The sequence below is a fragment of the Struthio camelus genome, chromosome 5 (genome assembly GCF_040807025.1).
Source record: "Struthio camelus isolate bStrCam1 chromosome 5, bStrCam1.hap1, whole genome shotgun sequence".
Classification (NCBI taxonomy): Eukaryota; Metazoa; Chordata; class Aves; order Struthioniformes; family Struthionidae; genus Struthio; species Struthio camelus.
The window spans coordinates 54,094,466-54,111,350 of record NC_090946.1 but is presented as its reverse complement, the minus strand read 5'-3'; the positions used below and the strand labels follow the sequence as shown (position 1 = coordinate 54,111,350).

At 36.5% G+C, this 16,885-nt stretch overlaps 1 protein-coding gene across 3 annotated transcripts in view; it reads right to left on the bottom strand.

Annotated features, from left to right (window-relative positions):
- Positions 1 to 548: 548 nt before the first annotated feature.
- AKAP6 (A-kinase anchoring protein 6) overlaps positions 549 to 16,885 on the bottom strand; it is a 292,996-nt gene continuing 276,659 nt past the window's right edge. For 2 of the 3 annotated variants that reach the window (XM_009669919.2, XM_009669921.2), the window contains exons 13-14: positions 8,375 to 11,798; positions 549 to 3,203 (exon numbers count right to left, since the gene is read on the bottom strand). In XM_009669919.2, the coding sequence (XP_009668214.2) occupies positions 8,415 to 11,798 (3,384 nt within the window). In that variant the 3' untranslated portion in view covers positions 549 to 3,203; positions 8,375 to 8,414. Of the gene's footprint in view, positions 6,247 to 8,374; positions 11,799 to 16,885 lie in introns of all 3 variants that reach the window. The other variant, XM_009669920.2, reaches the window with a different exon arrangement.

Genomic DNA, 16,885 nt, shown 5'->3' with positions numbered 1-16,885 from the left:
ACACCTTTTAAATCACAGTCCCAGGCATGTACTTTACCACCAGTGTCAGGGCGCGTTCCCTCTGCTTAGAGTTGGAGAGGTCTGGCTCTCCGTGGAAGGAATGTGAAGCAGGCAGGAAAGGGAGATCCACGTGTCAGGGCCATTGCTGTCAAATGGCCTCCTCACACATTGCAGATGTTGTTCAAGCGTGAGCCAGAGTGTGTGTGGAATAAAAAACAGCCTGTGGAGCTTTGGGTGGGGATGAATGTTGCAGAAAGCTTGTAGCGTGCTTCTACACCACAAGAGAATTTCACCAGAAAGGAACAGGGTCTATAAGGGAATCTATGTATGGGTTGATCTTAGAGGTAATATTAGTATATCAGCCTTATTTTTACACTATACCAATATTTTTCTTTAGGGAGTTAGCACTAGAACTTCTTCTAAGTGCTACGCACAATTTGGCCATAAGCATATGACTTTACTAAGACATGAACAAATCCTGTAGCATATGCGTCACAGATTTCTTTCAGAAATCAAATTTTATTGACATCAAAATCCAATATGTTCTAAGTGAGAAGAAAAATAAAAAAGGATAAAGCTTATAAGCATGCCAGAAAAAGAACAGTTGATAACGGTGGGCCTTGCATCACACTTACAAAAATGATAACTTTTATCTCCTGAGACCAAATAATACAGACCTGGGAACACCAGTTAAATTAAAATGTTCAGCATCTCTCAGAAAGGAACCACAGGACCACAGAAATTTTAGTTGTGACCATATAATATTCCACATATTGTATGATGAATATGTGGTTTATTGATTTGACAAGTACTACTGTTTTCCCCTAGGAAAAAAAGTGAATTTGTGGCAAATAGCCTAATAGAATGGTACAAGTAATTGATGGTGTTCTGCACAGTCTGTTGGGTGAGGTGACAGATCTGAAAAGCCTCTGACTTATTAGTTTTCCTGTCATCGTAGTGTAAGATACGACTATAGTCAAAGTAAGTTTAAAAAAATACAATATAAACCAGAAAAATGCTAAGGAGACATGCTAAAGAATGGTTCAGAACCCAATTCCCACACCAAGACCATTTTACAAACCATGCTTGAAACAATGGATAAATTAACATAATTGGCACTGTAAATATTTTACTAAAATTAGGGGTTATATTCTGAATTACTTTATATATAATGTAAAAAATAGTTGAAATATATTACAGTGATCTTTAGCTAGATAGTTATACATTTTAAGTAGTTATAGGTTTAACCTAACAGATTGGTACATGATACAAAGATATGCAAGAGAAAAGAGAAAATGTTACAGGTTCAATAGGCTCTCTTAAAAATTGATGTATATTATTAACATTTTTCTTCAAGCTAAGAGTTGTTTCTGCTGCCCTACCCATGTCAAGACCATGTTGCAGAAATCTAAATTGGGAGATAAATAATTCACTCCTAGCAGTAATAGGAAGTGTTAATCATTTGAAAAACCCAAGAGTTTTTTTTAATACCTGTTCCTTCTGCATTGTACAGATACATTGGGTGGTCAGCATAGTTCCTCTTTTAGGTACTAGCTAAGCTTATAAGCCTGACACTTCTTTTTTAAAGGAAGAAGAATGCTGGGGCATTTTATAAAAATACATATATACACGGAAAAAAAAAATGATAAAAAGATGGTATTGGAGGGCATTCCCTGCCTTTTACCTTTCCTGACACCCCTTCACAACAGCGTTTTCAGGAGATGAATGTTATGTTTTCAGAGATAGCTTATAAAGGTGTCTGCCTTGTTTTAGCCACTCAGTACAGTTTTAGTGCAAGATAAAAACACTTGAAATGTACTGTCCAAATCATTGAAACAGCCAATTGTAAAAGTGATCATATAAAGATATATAAAGCTTATTTGATGTAGTTATGCAAATGAACGAAATGTTAAAGTCAGAAAATGCCCTAAAACACAAGATCAAACTATTAATGATAAAGAAATAACGGTCCAATACAAAAGTGTATCATTGCCCACTGATAACTGCTGTTGGCAGTGTACTAGTTAATCCATTAAATATTTGTGTCTTCCTGTTTGACCTAAAAGACCTGCAGAATCTTTAATGGAAAGGATCTTTACCTCTGAGTCAGGTAACACAAACCTTCACCTCGTATACAATTTCATGTCTCTAGGAAATATTTGCAAACAAAAAGAGTCTCCTTCGGGACTTGGATGCAGTATTCTGTTCTTGGAACGCAGGTAAAACACATCACCAGTTCTGCTTTTTTTTCCCCAGTAAACTATGTTTATTATGCCAATTCTAATTACCATGCAATCTAATGGTTTTAAGGCTTATATTTTCCACATCACTGGACATCACAAACATGAAAGCATTTTATACTGTCATTATACATCAATGTTTGCATTTGGTTATACATATATACAGAAATTATTCACACATCTTAACCTTGCTATTTCCTCCTTTCAAACCAACATAATTTTACTGTGAAAGCAGCTTTTTAATAAATGGTATAAGAAATACAGCAAGGCACACATTTTTTAAAAACTTTTTTTCTCATTACCACCTCAAGAAGCATAAAAAACCAAAATATTGTACTTAATTCAGTAGAATGTCAACAGTTCCTAATATACAACACCATGTAGTTGTTTCTTGAAGTGTTGCATAGATTAAATTTTAAAATGAAATAAATAAAATGGCATTTACTTTAATTGCTTAATTTTTAGACGTACTGAATCAGGAGGGCTAATGACTTCTTTTTGCTGCAATCCAACAAAACTGTCATTTTAAACACAAAATAGTTTCAATAAACATATGCATTATACACATAAATACTAAATTTGATACAGAAAATAGATGAGTACTGACAGTACAGTTCTGAAAAGATGAACTAGACTGATCGTGAATTCTGTGGAACTAAAAAACTTTTAAAGAACATAATTGGTGATAAGTAGTAGAGGAGCATCCAATTTAGGAAGGGGAGGTCATTAGAGGTAGCTTGGGAGAGGAATCCATATGAAAGCAAATGGCTTTGCTACAATACAAAATGATCGCTGAAATAGGACTAGCATATGCAGCCTGATCACAAAGCCAACATGGACAAATCACATTTGGAAAGAAAATTTATCTTGGGAGTCAGTGTAATGAAAGGCAGTGATACAATGGAATTGGAGGTCATCCCAGGGTTTACAGGATGAACCTGCACCTGAATTGCAGCCAAGTTTCTAAAAGGAAACAAAAAAGTAATAGTAGGTTACAGAAAATGCAGTTTTATTTGCAAAACATAGCTCTTCCAGAACAACCACAGATAGTCATTAAATGATCACATGCCAAAGCCTTTAATGCAGAAGCACAGGGTAGGCAAATAATAATTTTTAATAGCCTGAGGTACAAGTTTGTGTAAAAAATTGTATTGACGTAGAAAACTCATTGATTTTTGTAAAGACTTTGTTTCTAAAGAAACAAGGGAAGTCATCAAGTCTGACCTTTTCCCTGGATCCTCTCCTCATCCTTACCTTTGAACTTACCTTCAGCACACTCAAAGGTGCACCGATCAATGAAAACACACGAATTTGCAAACACCAAACAACAAAAAGAGCTACTCAGCACTTCAATATTTATGTAAACATATACAATGAGATTTCAACGGAGGGGAGGAAAGGGTTGTCACAGAAGTGGTCCATGAATAGAACTGTCAATGTCATCACTATATTTAAAAATTGTAAACTGCTACTTAGACACTTCTAATACCAGCAATGAGTTAAATTTTCCTACTATAGAATTATCCAGCTTGGAGTTTAGGGTTAGACTATTCAGCAAAGAGCACAGGCTTATGATGAGGATTATGAAGAAAAAAATCGTCTGAATACGGCTCAAAGATTAGTGCAAAGTACATCTCATAGGTATTTCCTAGGAGGCACTCCAGCCATGCACTATATGTCTTCCAAATTAAGCAGGAATATCTGCATCTATCCAGTTACCTTCTCCTTTGATCTTATTTTCTGTAACTGACTCCCTTCTATTTATAGAAGAAATATACTTACATGAAAATAGTGAAAAACTCAATAGCTCGTTTAGAAATGAGTACAGAACAGATGCTAACAAAGGGGAAGATTGTATCAAAATGTTTCCAAAACTCTGACATGAGTTTCATTACTTCTCTGGTAAGAAAAGTCTCCCTGACAGACTATTTCAGTTTTTTCAAAAATTATATAATTCACAGGTAATATAAGATCATCTACTTATTCTGTTTAAATTTTTTAAAGTCAGCTGCTGTAATGAGCTAAAAGGTCATGACTGTGTTTTAAACTCAGTAAAGAAACATTACTATTTCCAGTTCCCTATAAAAACTCCAAGAAGAAAAAAAGATAAGAAAAGATTTAGACTACTTGTGTAGTTCCACTATCTAAAAGTGAGTTATTACATACGAGCTATTGTGTAAACCTCTCCTTTTGCCCTGTAATGAATAATCAACTAACAGCACTTTGCATTTATGTATCATATTTTATCTGTGGATCTCAAAAAACTTTTCAGTGTATGAATCATGCTTCATAGGTCCAATCAATCATTATTCTTATTATATAGTCACTAAAGAAACTGAAGCAGGGAGGGAATAAGTCATACAAAAAATCTATTGCTGAGCTGGAAATAACAGTCAGACCTTCTGAGCACTAGTGCTGGGCAGCAGCCACAGAACCACCCTGCTCTCCTGGGTTCCTCCTGGGCACAGTAAGTGCCAGGATATTCTGGCTAACACTGTAGCATTGTCAGATAAAACCAATTTATTTTTAAGCCCAAGTAATACTTTTTTTTTTTTTCAAATTAAGTTAAAACTTAAATTTAAATTACGCATTCTCTACAAAAGGAAGGGAATGGCTTTTGTGATTTATTTGTAAGCACTAACAGATAACGCACAAAAACCGAAAGTATTTTCTAGAAAAGGCTTTGGACACATCACATAAACCTCCTTAACGTATTGATCTCTGCACACTCTGAATATGTGATTAAGAATTCCCATCCCACTGGTGAGCCATGGGTCACAGTGACAGCAGAAGATTGCACAATCTAGTATTCAAAAAGATTGTTCTTTCAATCTGTCCGCTACTTGAGAAATAAAATCAGCACAGCTTTATGAGCACCTCTGCTGAAAAACTCTATGTTGGCTCATACAAGAGACTAATCAAGTGCTAATAGAAGTATTTCTGAGCCCGCTTATAGAATTGCTCTAACTTTCCCATAATGGTCATTTTTGCAGCACACTGCTAAATGACAAGATTGAAACTTACACACATTCGGCAGAAATATTTTCTTTACTATTGCTTTTATTCTCCTGTACAGCCAAGGCAAACAGTATAAAATCAGATTGCATTTGAAACTATGCCTTTTTTTACCTTTGAATTCTGAGAATGCTTTTAAGGTACACATATACTACAGATTATTTTTCTCTAAGTATTGCAGCTACACATGGAATTACACATTTAAATGAGCTCACAGCACAGGTGCTGCAGGAAAAAATAATGGTGTTTGCCATTTATCTTTCAAATTAAATAATGTGTTTTTAAATAGTAACTTTTTTCATAATACACTTATGGGAACAACATTTATCTGTCACATTTTAAAAGATGTATTAGTAATAAATGTAAATTACCTTTGGAAAATCAGTAATTAGCCTCATCAAAAAATAAACAATCTGCCACCAAAAAGATAATCTTTAGCATAGTTAAGTATAATAACTGTTATTTGAATAAGTTAACAAATTAGGATAGATTGCTTCTGTAATTCATTCCCCATAGCATGAGAGATGAAGTTAAAGCACCAAGCTTGCAAATGGGGGAAGGGAGCTCAGACTTTAGTGAAACCACATCTAGCAGCTCAGATTTTCAGTTTTTGATGTGCTTGAGATACACTATGTGTATCCTAGGGCTTTGCAACTGGGAATAATACAGTACATAATTTCCATGGAAACAATGATATATATCACTTAGCAAACAATAAATATCTTTTTAAAAGCAAAAAGCAGGATGTAGTGTGACGGGCTTTGCTATCTTAAAAATATCTGCCAAGCCTAGGCAAAAATTAAAATTATAATACAGCTCTATTAAACTGTCAAATACAGTCTTTGCATGACATTTCATTGCACTGCAGGGCATGTGTAAGTATCTCCATCCTCTATGTCCAATCTTAGTCCTTGTGCCTTGTTAACTGCATATTGTCATATCCCAGTCTAACGAAAACACAGCTGGCCACCACGTACGTAACTACGGGGTTCTGGAGAGTGAGGAGAAGTTTATATAGTATTTTGAGATCCTCAGATGAAAAGTACTAATGAAGTGCAAAGTTATGTTATTATCTTCATCAGTGAAAGAAGGAGAACAAGAAGAATATCAAACTCACAATAGTAACTATTCTTCTTCAAATTAGCATTATAAAATGAGTGCAAAAAATTAAGAAACTAATAAAATATTAATTTAGGAAAACCTTATGTTTACAGCATAATCACTTATCAGCTTCAGAGTTTTGTCATCATCTCAGTTTCCAGAGAGAGACTTCCATATACACATTAACCTTTTAATGTAATCCTAGAACATATAGCATCATCTTCAAGTTTTGTAATTTTCAGTTTTCTGTTCCTTTTCCAGCTATTTCAACGTGTTCAACTATTAACCTAACTGGCAATCAACAGGTCATGAAAGCCCATTTCAAAGCCATTCAAGAAAAATCCTTTCTCTTCTATCACAGTTCAAAGATAATGCATTATTCAAATATATATATATATGTGTGTGTCTGAAAGGGAGAGTGGCAAGGTGTAGACTATAGCTGTCATAACCCTAATGACTTTACTAGACATATTCATACATATGCAAATGTGTGAATGGTGGCTGAGCCACTAATATATGCAAAACAAAACTCCAAAACATAATAATATAATATAACAAAGTAGGAAATGCAGAAGTTAAATATCCAATGGCCGCAATCTATTTTGTATAAATAGGTCCAGATCCTCTGCTACAGCTACACAGTTCGCAATAGCGTACTAGTGTACTAGTGGTTTTTATGGGCAGTGATAAATAACACCCTGTTCTCCTAGAAATATAGAATCATAGAATAAGTTTGGTTGGAAAGGACATCTGAAAGTCATCCTGTCCATCCTCCTGCACAAAAGAAGGCTATCTTCAAAGTTATATCAGGTTGCTCAGGGTATTGTCCTATTCGATATGGAAACTCTCCAAAGACAGAGATTCCCCTGGACAACCTGTTCCAGTGCTTAACCTTGCGTCTTATTGTAATTTCCCTTGCTACCGCTTGTGACACGCAGCAGCATTTGGAATTGGAGTGGCATTTGGAGTTGCCATGCTGTATCTGGTGTGCTGGAGGAGCATTTCCAGACTAATGTGTGATTCTCGCATGCTGACTCCTGGACTGCTGAATAAATAGTAAGACACAAGTGAGCAGTGTTACATGTTAGGATCTGGCCCAGAAGTTGCTTTGCAGATCTTTTTTTCATTGTTAAATGTGCAGCTTATTCTTAGACATTATGTGAGGCCAGAAACTACAGATCTGAACCACTTTAAAACTTTGGCAGAGATCAGAGCCACTTTTTCACCTTGGATTCAAACGTTTTAGAAGGCATATCACAAAACAGAACTGAAGCAGTCAGTACTGCTGTTGTGGCTACCAGTTTCCATCTGCTTTAGTGTTCAGTTCTTTACATTACTCTCATATTATATTCTTCACTGATGTTGCAAAGATTTCTTACTTTGGTAAATTCAACTTTTGGCCTGACACTGTGTCTTAGTAATGGTGCTCTTAATAACGGCTTAGTGAGCTTAAATCACGGTAAACTGACATCAAGAGATGACTTACTATCTTTCTATTTATTCTCCAGTCTGCTTAGCCATTCTTCATGGCTTGTCTGTAAATACTGTAGAGCTCCAACTCACTGGTCACCCGAAATCCTTGTAAAACCAGAAGTTCAGTTTCATCAAGTGCTTTTGAATACCTCATAAGGCCAGCTGACTGTGGAGAAGGGGATCAGTGAGTAGAGCTGGAGTCTGATAGATTCCACAGCTCAGTTGATAAGGGAAGAGGAAGCTGATATAGAAATAGCACTTTTCAGGCATTCCCAAGTTCTGAAAGATATTAGATTTGAAGTATTCCAGAAGACAGAAGCTCCAGTCAGTGCAAAGCCAAAGGGCAAGAAGCAGTTAGTATTCACTGCATTCATTGACCAGTGGCTTGTAAACTGGGATTACAGTGTAATCAAATCAAATGATATAGCACTATCATAAAACAAAAGCCCTGTATGGTGATTCATCTTTCTCTGTACAAAAATGCTTATAAAGTAAAAAAAAAAAAAAAAAAGTAATGTGCAACTTGTATATTGTAAAGTACATACCTGTTCTTAGGATAATGTACGTGCCTGGAGAGGTTACATTCTATCTGTGCATATTTATGTGCCTTTCCTTATGAAGATTCAGGAGGTTTTCTTCACAAGTAAGAGTTTTAGTATTCTGGTGCAAAACCTCCTTATCTTGTGAATGGCCAGGCTTTAACTGAAAGTCTATAGCTGAAGCCTCTTCAGAAGCAGCAACACATCCTTTGGGTTCTTCAACTCCAGATGATTTTCCTGTACTATTCTTTTTGATGCTAAGCTTTGGAGAATTCATGTCCAAACCTTCATATAGGCTGTCTGAAATCAGCAAATCAGCGGTAGCATTTTTCAAATTGTTTAATGATTTTTTTTTGTTAGTGTTGGGGACATCTATATCAACATCATCACCATGTAAGAAAGATAAATCCCTGCCTTCTATTGAAGTTTTAACTTCCCCTAATGACTTTATGTCTTTGCATGACTCCAGAGAGGCTTCAGGAGCACTGTTAGAAATGGACTGCTGCTGCTCAACCCGTTCTTCCTCAGGACAAGCTTCAAAAAAACATTCAATGCTTTCTCTCTCATCTGTGAAGTCCAGTGGTACGGGAGTGCTGCTCTTTTCCTCTACATATTTGGTTACCTCTCCACAGTCACTATCATGAGAAGAAAGTGAAAGATAAGAATAGAAGTCACCTTTTCTTAGTTGGATGGGTCTGTGAGAATGTTCTAACACTTTTTCCTTGATCTGTGCTAAAGAAGCTGGAGCAGATGACTCACATTCAGGTTGTGACTTACTCTTCAAAGCTGTTGATGCCATGTCAATTATCTCCATTACAAAGTTGTGTACTGAGCCATCTTCCACATTTCTTTTATCAAAAGCATCAGAATCACAGTTACAGCATGAATCACGACCACTGGCTGCGGAGCTATCTTCTTTTTCATTAGATTTCAGGGCCGCACAGCAATTAGTAGATTTTTCAGTAATACTTATTCTGTGTTGTTGACCATTAGGTAAGGATGTTAGTAAAGCAGTGTCTTGTGCCTCTACACAACTCATTTCTGAGGCAGATTCAAGACAAGGCTTTTTGGTGTGAGAGTAAGCAGCTCTATGACCATCAGACCGAAGATGACTTTGACATTCTTTTGGAGGGTTTCTGGATCCATCTGATGGCAGAACAGTCTCCTTGCCATCCATATGTGAATCATCCGAACTATCTGTAAGTGCTTCACAGACACAATACTCATTTTCAGCTTCCCTAGCATCAAGTGACCCATGAGTTCTGGGAGTTGCTGATGTCGTAACAAGCTCTTCCTTTTGACCGCCAAGACTATTTTCAACATTGCCATTCTCCACATCATCCACAAGCTGATCTTTAGCAACCTGAGAGCTATCTTTCATCATGTGACCCTTTGTCCGCTTTTCATGATCACCTGATACATTCTTACTATTGCCATTATTTTCTGATATTTTCTGAACTGAACCATTCAAAAGCGTTTCAATGCTGAATGTATCTGTGACTTTTGATGTCTCATTACTAACTTCTTTACTGCGCTGAATTTCATCACTGAGGTTACTTTTTCTCTTCTCCCTTGTCAAAGAAAATTTTGGTCTAATCCAAGTTTGGAGTTCATTTTTTATATAATCAAGTCCAGAAATTAAATTGCATTCTTCATAAATATCCTCATCAGTTGCTATACTGGAGTCATCATCTTCATCTTTGATACCCAGCTCTTCCTCAGTTAAGGTAAGGGTGGAACTTGAAAGCAAATCACTGTCATCTTCATCATCAGTACAAGCAGAAGTGCAGGAGACATTAACAATCATGCTGACATTGACATCGCTCTCATCAGCTACAGATCTATTAAGATGTTTTCTAAATGATGCATTTGAATCTGGTACTTTATTTCTGTGCAGTACAATGTCTTCAGAGCAGAGAGAAAGATCCTCACTGCTGCTCAGTTCAGTGAGAGAAGCCACTGAGTCTTCATTGATTGAGGATGCAATATCTAAAGACAGCTGTCCAGTAAAAGACATTTTTTGAGAGCTACTTTGGAGTGTTATATCAGAGATGCTGCGCTTTATCTTTTGATCTAAAGGACTCTGGATATTCTCTAAACGATTCAGAAGATCTAATGTCCTTTTGCTGAGCTCTCCAACAGAATCACTGCTTGCACTTATGTCTCCTGAGCCATGATGACTAAAAAGATCTTCATTGCTTTTGTATGAAGTCAGCCAGCTCTCCAAAGAGGTGCTTCGCTGAAGACCATCGCCACTTTTAAAAATACTTGAGCTGAACAAATCACCCACTACAGAAAGGGATTCTAATGAAGAACTATGAGATAGCGTTGAAACTTGTCTTGTATTCTCTGTATCAGTTAATTTTCTTACAGTTTCTGTAGATTTACAGGAACTGGGATCTGATTCTCCAGAGACACCTGTCAAAATATGGTCATGAATAAACTCATCTGGCTGTGACTCTCCAGACTGAGGTTCAGATTTACCAGGTATTTTATCAAAACAAAATCCATGAAGAAAAGTGCCCTCTGTATGGATTTTGTCAGTTTGCGACTGTTTCATTATCACTGGTATTTTAAATTTGGAGCCTTGAAGATATGAGTAATCATAAAACGAAAACACATTATGTTTTCCTTGCAATTCTTCGAGACAGACAGGGTTACACTTGGTAATACTGTTCAAATCTCCATCATTTTCACTTGTACAACATGCAGAAGGTGCTAACTGGAAATTATCTGAGAGATTAAGGTGGTCGTCTTCATCTTGTTTTATTTTTTGTTTTATTACATCAACTATGTCATTCATTTGAATTTCTGCATGCCCAATTTCAGGATTACTCTGAGTGCCTTCAATACCATTTAGCAAAAAAATTTCTGAATTATTTGTAGTTTCTGTATCACATTCACTCACTATTCCACTCTCACTCTCAGAATGCCTGCTTATGTTTCCACTGTGGTACATATAGTTATATGGTTTTGCCAGTGTGGTCCCCTCTATTAGGTCTGGCAGGGATTTGGTAGATGAAAATGAAGAGTCTTTACTAAGACTTTTATTTAAAATGTTAGACTGTGTTACACTGGAAAGTTTGGATGCTTTTTTCAAGAAAGCTATGTGTTTTTTTTCTGATAATTCAATGTTATGAAGACTATAGACCTGATAGATGTGAGGATTTGGAGGGGAAGTAACGCTGGGACAATAAAGAGGACTTCCACGATCACTGATACTTTCATCTTCATTCAAATCATTATCACCACATTCTCCTGAAGCAGACTTCTGACTTGGATCATCCTTCTTGAGCTCCCGATCAGGATCATTTAAGTCTTCATGAATACTGATCAGCTTATTACTTATGTCAGTTTCGTCCCATTCTAGTGCATCTTCACTTGGACCATTTAGGTCCATCAAACTGGGATCAATAACGTTCAGACACTCCTGTAAAAAAATTCAAAGATTAAAAATATTTACAACTCTACTTTAAGAGTGCCTCCATTGAAATCATACCAAAAAATTAATGGAGTAAAGTACATTTTTGGAACAATGATCACTAAGAGGCTTCTAAATTTATTATGTATTGTATATCATTAAAGTGGTCAATTAAAATGAAACCCATTAAGTTTTACATGATTTCTTAGTTTTCTTATTTTTTATTTTTTTCCATCAAAATATAATACAGAAATTTGATTTTTCTTTAATAGAGATTTATCTTGGTTAGTCATTTGACTAATCTATGTATAATAAGCTTTAGCCAATCCACAGAATCTCATAGAAATGTACTAGTAAGTAAAAAACGTGCTATTAGCATTTTATTGCATTGGATATAGGAAATTATCTCTTAGCATACTTAAGTTTAAAAGAGTTGGGATGTAAAGGATTTGTTAAAGGGTCTTTAAAATGTTTATAACAGAAACTTTTGTGGTGCCAGTCTTAAAACAACTATTCTAATGCAGTAGCAATCACAAGACTTGAATAAATTCACCATGATGAATTTCTATTAGAATTTCTGTTTATTCTTTACTTGCTAACAAAGGCAGTACTAATGACCAGTTAGTAAGACTAATGAATGTTAAAATCTTCAGCTGTAAGAGCAATCAATCAGTCTAATCAAACACTACGTGAATTTCAAATATTGTTCATGCTGACACCGTTCTCTGGGAAAGTGCTAATAAATAATTGAGCTAAGCTTAGTTTGTTTTTTTTCCCAAGACTTTTGTAACTTTCCAGTAATATTTGCTATTATGGGCTCAGAACACCTTATCTCAAGAGTTGTTCCTTCTAGAAACACCTGTGGGAGAGAAAGAGCACCCTGGCAACTTTTCTCAGTCCTTCAATGTGGATGACGTGCCAGATGGCCACAGTACAGATTCACTTGAAAATCCCCAAAATGGGACAGAAATGGTACCTGATTTTGGGGCTGGCTCTCTGAGCACAAACTAACTTTACTTCATCTTTCTGTTTTTTGAGAGGTCTCCATTTTAAGGAAGACTCGGCTCATACAGTAAATGTTGTAATAGGACTGTTACCTAATGTAGAACTGTTTAGTTTAAATAATCTTAACAGAGCAATGACAACTATATCCAGAAAAGCAAACACTTTTTCCAAAAAAACTTTCAATAATGATGTCTCTCTATGTCTAGAGCTTTCCTGAAGCAAGGTTTGTTTTTCAAATACAGCACTGATCACATGCCAAACAGCATTCTAAATCACAAATAGCTTACAAAGTTATTGAAATGTAAGCTGATAAAATGAGGCTATGGTCAAATGAAGTGCAATTATATGTAACTTAGTTACTAACTTAAGAGTCATAGAGACTCAGTCAAGGTTAACTGGGCAGAGGAAGGCACATATCTCCCACTGGGACTCTCAGCTGTGAACTCCCTCTTTAAAAAACTAAGCCTGTTCAGCCCCTTCATGAGAAATCAGGAGATACTGCCCAGCAGCTCAACAGTTAGCGCACTCATTTTGGATGTGGGAGACTTTCTTAGCCTGGGCACAAGAGACATGAACCAGGTTCCTGATCTCTCAGGAGAAGTCTTAGCTACAAGCTGTTCTGAAAAGAAGCCTGCTGATGCTGTTTATTTTGCAGAAAACAATTATATATTAATTGGGTCGTAGAGAGATGAGGAGATTTTTATTCTACAGTGCAGTGTTCATATTTGACTGGTATGAGGGATAGATAGGTTCAAATCCCTGCCCCAGTGTCTACTTAATTATGCATACAGGGTGGCATTGCTTCTGTGGAAGACACCAAGGGCATCCCACCCCAATATGTCCAGTAGACCAATGGCTAAAATGCACAACTGACATAAAGAACGATTTTCTCCAAACTGAGCAGAGTAGCTATCCACCATTCAGCAGAGTGATTCATAGATCTGATAAAATGAGACAGTGGCCATGTGAGATATATCTGTGTCCTCAGAGTCCCGTGGGCTTATCTGTAAGGCAACTCTCTGAGCAGTGCAGTTATATCAAGATATTGCAAATAATCACAGGCAGAAATTTGGGTGCCAAAGAATTTTTGCATCCTGGCAGGTAAGGAGGCTTTTGGGATTTTGAGAATCTTTCATATCTAATGTTGCAGGCAAGTGTCTCTTTGTGGACCTACCCTAAAACTTTTATGGAGTAAATTCACTAAAGAGTTCTCTTCTTCTGTGAGACATTGGCAAGTGGTAGCTTACATCTTAAATGCCTGTGAAAACACCCATTTACCAGACAACTAAAGGCTATCAGAGCAGTGCTGTATCTTGTGGAGTTTAGCAGTCCATATTTGGATTTGCCAGTTATGTTTTCATAGAGGTTTCTGGTTGGTACTTAGTTGGGCTCTGTTTCCCACCCTTATCTAAGGAGAAGCAATCATTTTATCAGTCCCTGAGTAAAACTGGTACAAGAGAATGACAAGAATTAAATTAACTTTGTTTGAAAGCCTGTTAAATTAAACAAAAAATCAGCTAAATGTACTCATGTTCTCTGTGGCATATTTTACTACTCTGTCACACTTTGCATTAGGAAGACATTGCTATGCAAAGCATCCAAAACTGCACAATTTATTGTTTTAAGCTTCTGCCAGCTGCAAAAAGAAATTCCTGAAGGCAGGAAATCAGCAGCAGGTTCCAAGGATTTTATGTTCCACAGAATCTGATTTTGTTTCTCAAAAACAAAACATTTGTTCCTTATTGGTCAGGAAGATAACCTTCCCCCTGTAAATCAGCACTTGGCTGCCTTGTTTGTTCTGCAAGTCAGATGGACTAAAACAATAAAACATGTAGAGCTGTGACCTCAGCCCATTCATCTCCACTGAGTGCTCCTTACTTCAAAGCCTATTTTTTATCCTTCAAATGCAGAGACCTGGTATATACTTAGAAGTTTTACAGCTTACAGTTATAGTTTAACTATGATGGTAAGATATTTGATTTTTTTTCCGATTGTCACAGCTATACTGCCAAAGGCTTTTGTGTATGTAGGTACGACCCTTTTGCTAGCATAGCTTTTTCTCTGTCCAGCAAACCAATTGAAACTGTACTGGCCAATTACTGCTTTTCTTATAAGCACCATGACCCCTAAGGAAATATGCCACTAAAACCTTAGTGGTTATCAGCTACACTGCCAGAACTCATCAAGTGCAGACCAAGTTTTAATTTTGTCTAAAACAAACCATAGAGCTTGAGTCACAAACATTTTGGAAGCCATCTGGCATTTTTAGTGGTGGTCTAGTTTCCCTTGCTTTTTGCAAAATTTAGCAAGCTACTCAAGAAAGAGAGTTTAGACATTGTGGTAGCTGTTGGAGAGAGCAGCAACAGGTAAGCTCTGGCATGAAGGACACAAGATGGTGTCGCTCCAGCCCATGTTTGCATGGACAGCAGTAGCAAGGTGAGAATGAGGAACCTCTGAGGATTACTCTTATAATGTCAGACCTCTCCTTATCAGGCTGATCAGTCCTCAGGTAGGATTCCATAGTATTTGAACTATTGTGATCTTAATAGATTAGGTCTTCTCAATAGGACATTTAAAATTCCCCAAACTGAGTCTTTATTGGGTGTTATGCAGCGGATGAGAGATACAACCCTGTACCTGGCAGCTAGCTACATTCTGATTGCTCACGTCACAGTTCCTTGGAATGAGAATCAAGACAGAGAGGAGAAGAAACAGCAGCATTTTTTTTCCAGTTACATACTGCATGATGCATCCTTTACACAAAACAGAGACAGATCTTCTATTGGGGTACACTGGGAAAACTTTACTAACTTGAGTGCTGTACCCTGCTGTTTATCCCATGTCAGCTAAGGATGAATGTGGATTTCCTAGAGAGTTTGCACTTACATACTCCAAAGCATGTTTTACTTAGGATGGCTCAAGGCAATACTTCTTGAGCCACAGTAGCCACCAAAAAGGAGTCTGTTACAGACAGATAGGCTGATCTCTATGTTTAAGACAGACTGCAATTAAATAAAAACTTTGAGTGTGTCACAGAGCCTCAGGTATCAGTGATGCGAGCTCTTAGAGTCACTACTAAGCCCTGGTCTTGTTGAAGACCATGACAGAACATGGAGACCAAATTCCACCAGATCAAAACAAGCTTTACTTGGAGATCAGTGAGTGTAACTGATTACATGAGTACTTAAGTTTCCTGGAAGTTAGAAACTTGTTTTGTATATGTGTGTGTGCATGCATGTATGTGTGTGTGACATATATATGTAAAATATTTTTAACAATGAATATCTTTAAAATAGCTCAGAGCTTCATACAGTAAACTTTATCATTATAAAGTCACTAAATAGAACCACTTCTAGAGTAGATCTCAATCGCCAGGTGGTACACAGTAAAAAAAGGTAAATAGTTGTGATCAAGCAAATAAAAAATAATGATACAATAACAATAAAAGTGCAACTATTATGCACATTCCTATTTTTATAATATTACTGCTAGACAAACAATACTTAGAAGGCTTTTACTGTCTCATGAAAAGGTTTCAATACAGTTAAAATGAGAATCAATTAAACTATACATTTGCAAGGGTGAAAGGTTGAAATACTTCTACTGCTATTTGCATGTGCTGCTTTAAGGAGTTTGGCTATTCCCAATTTGAACCCTGAACTCTGAACGACTTTACTCAGGAGACTAGTCCCATTTCAGTGGAATAACTCACGTGAGCAAACTTAAGGGTGTGTTTAAATGCCTGTAGGATCGGCATTTAATGCTCTGAACCACTTATCTACCAAAAATGTTACTGGGAGGAAGCAAGATTATAAAGCCACATAACGAAGTTTCCTCAACCCTAGTGCTCTTTAAGAAAAAGACTTTTAAAAATGCATTTCTTTCTGTTTGTTTCCTTTACCAAAACACAGATAGTTTTGCTTTTTCTCCAGCAAATTTTATTAAACAATGATTCTCTGTTTTGGTCTCATTTGCATGTGTTACTCCAGTACAGATACTTTGTGTTGGTGAAACAGGCCTGCAATGTAACCCCTACGTACCATTATATTTTTTTAAAGGAATTAACATGAAAAAAAAGAGCTTTTACAATA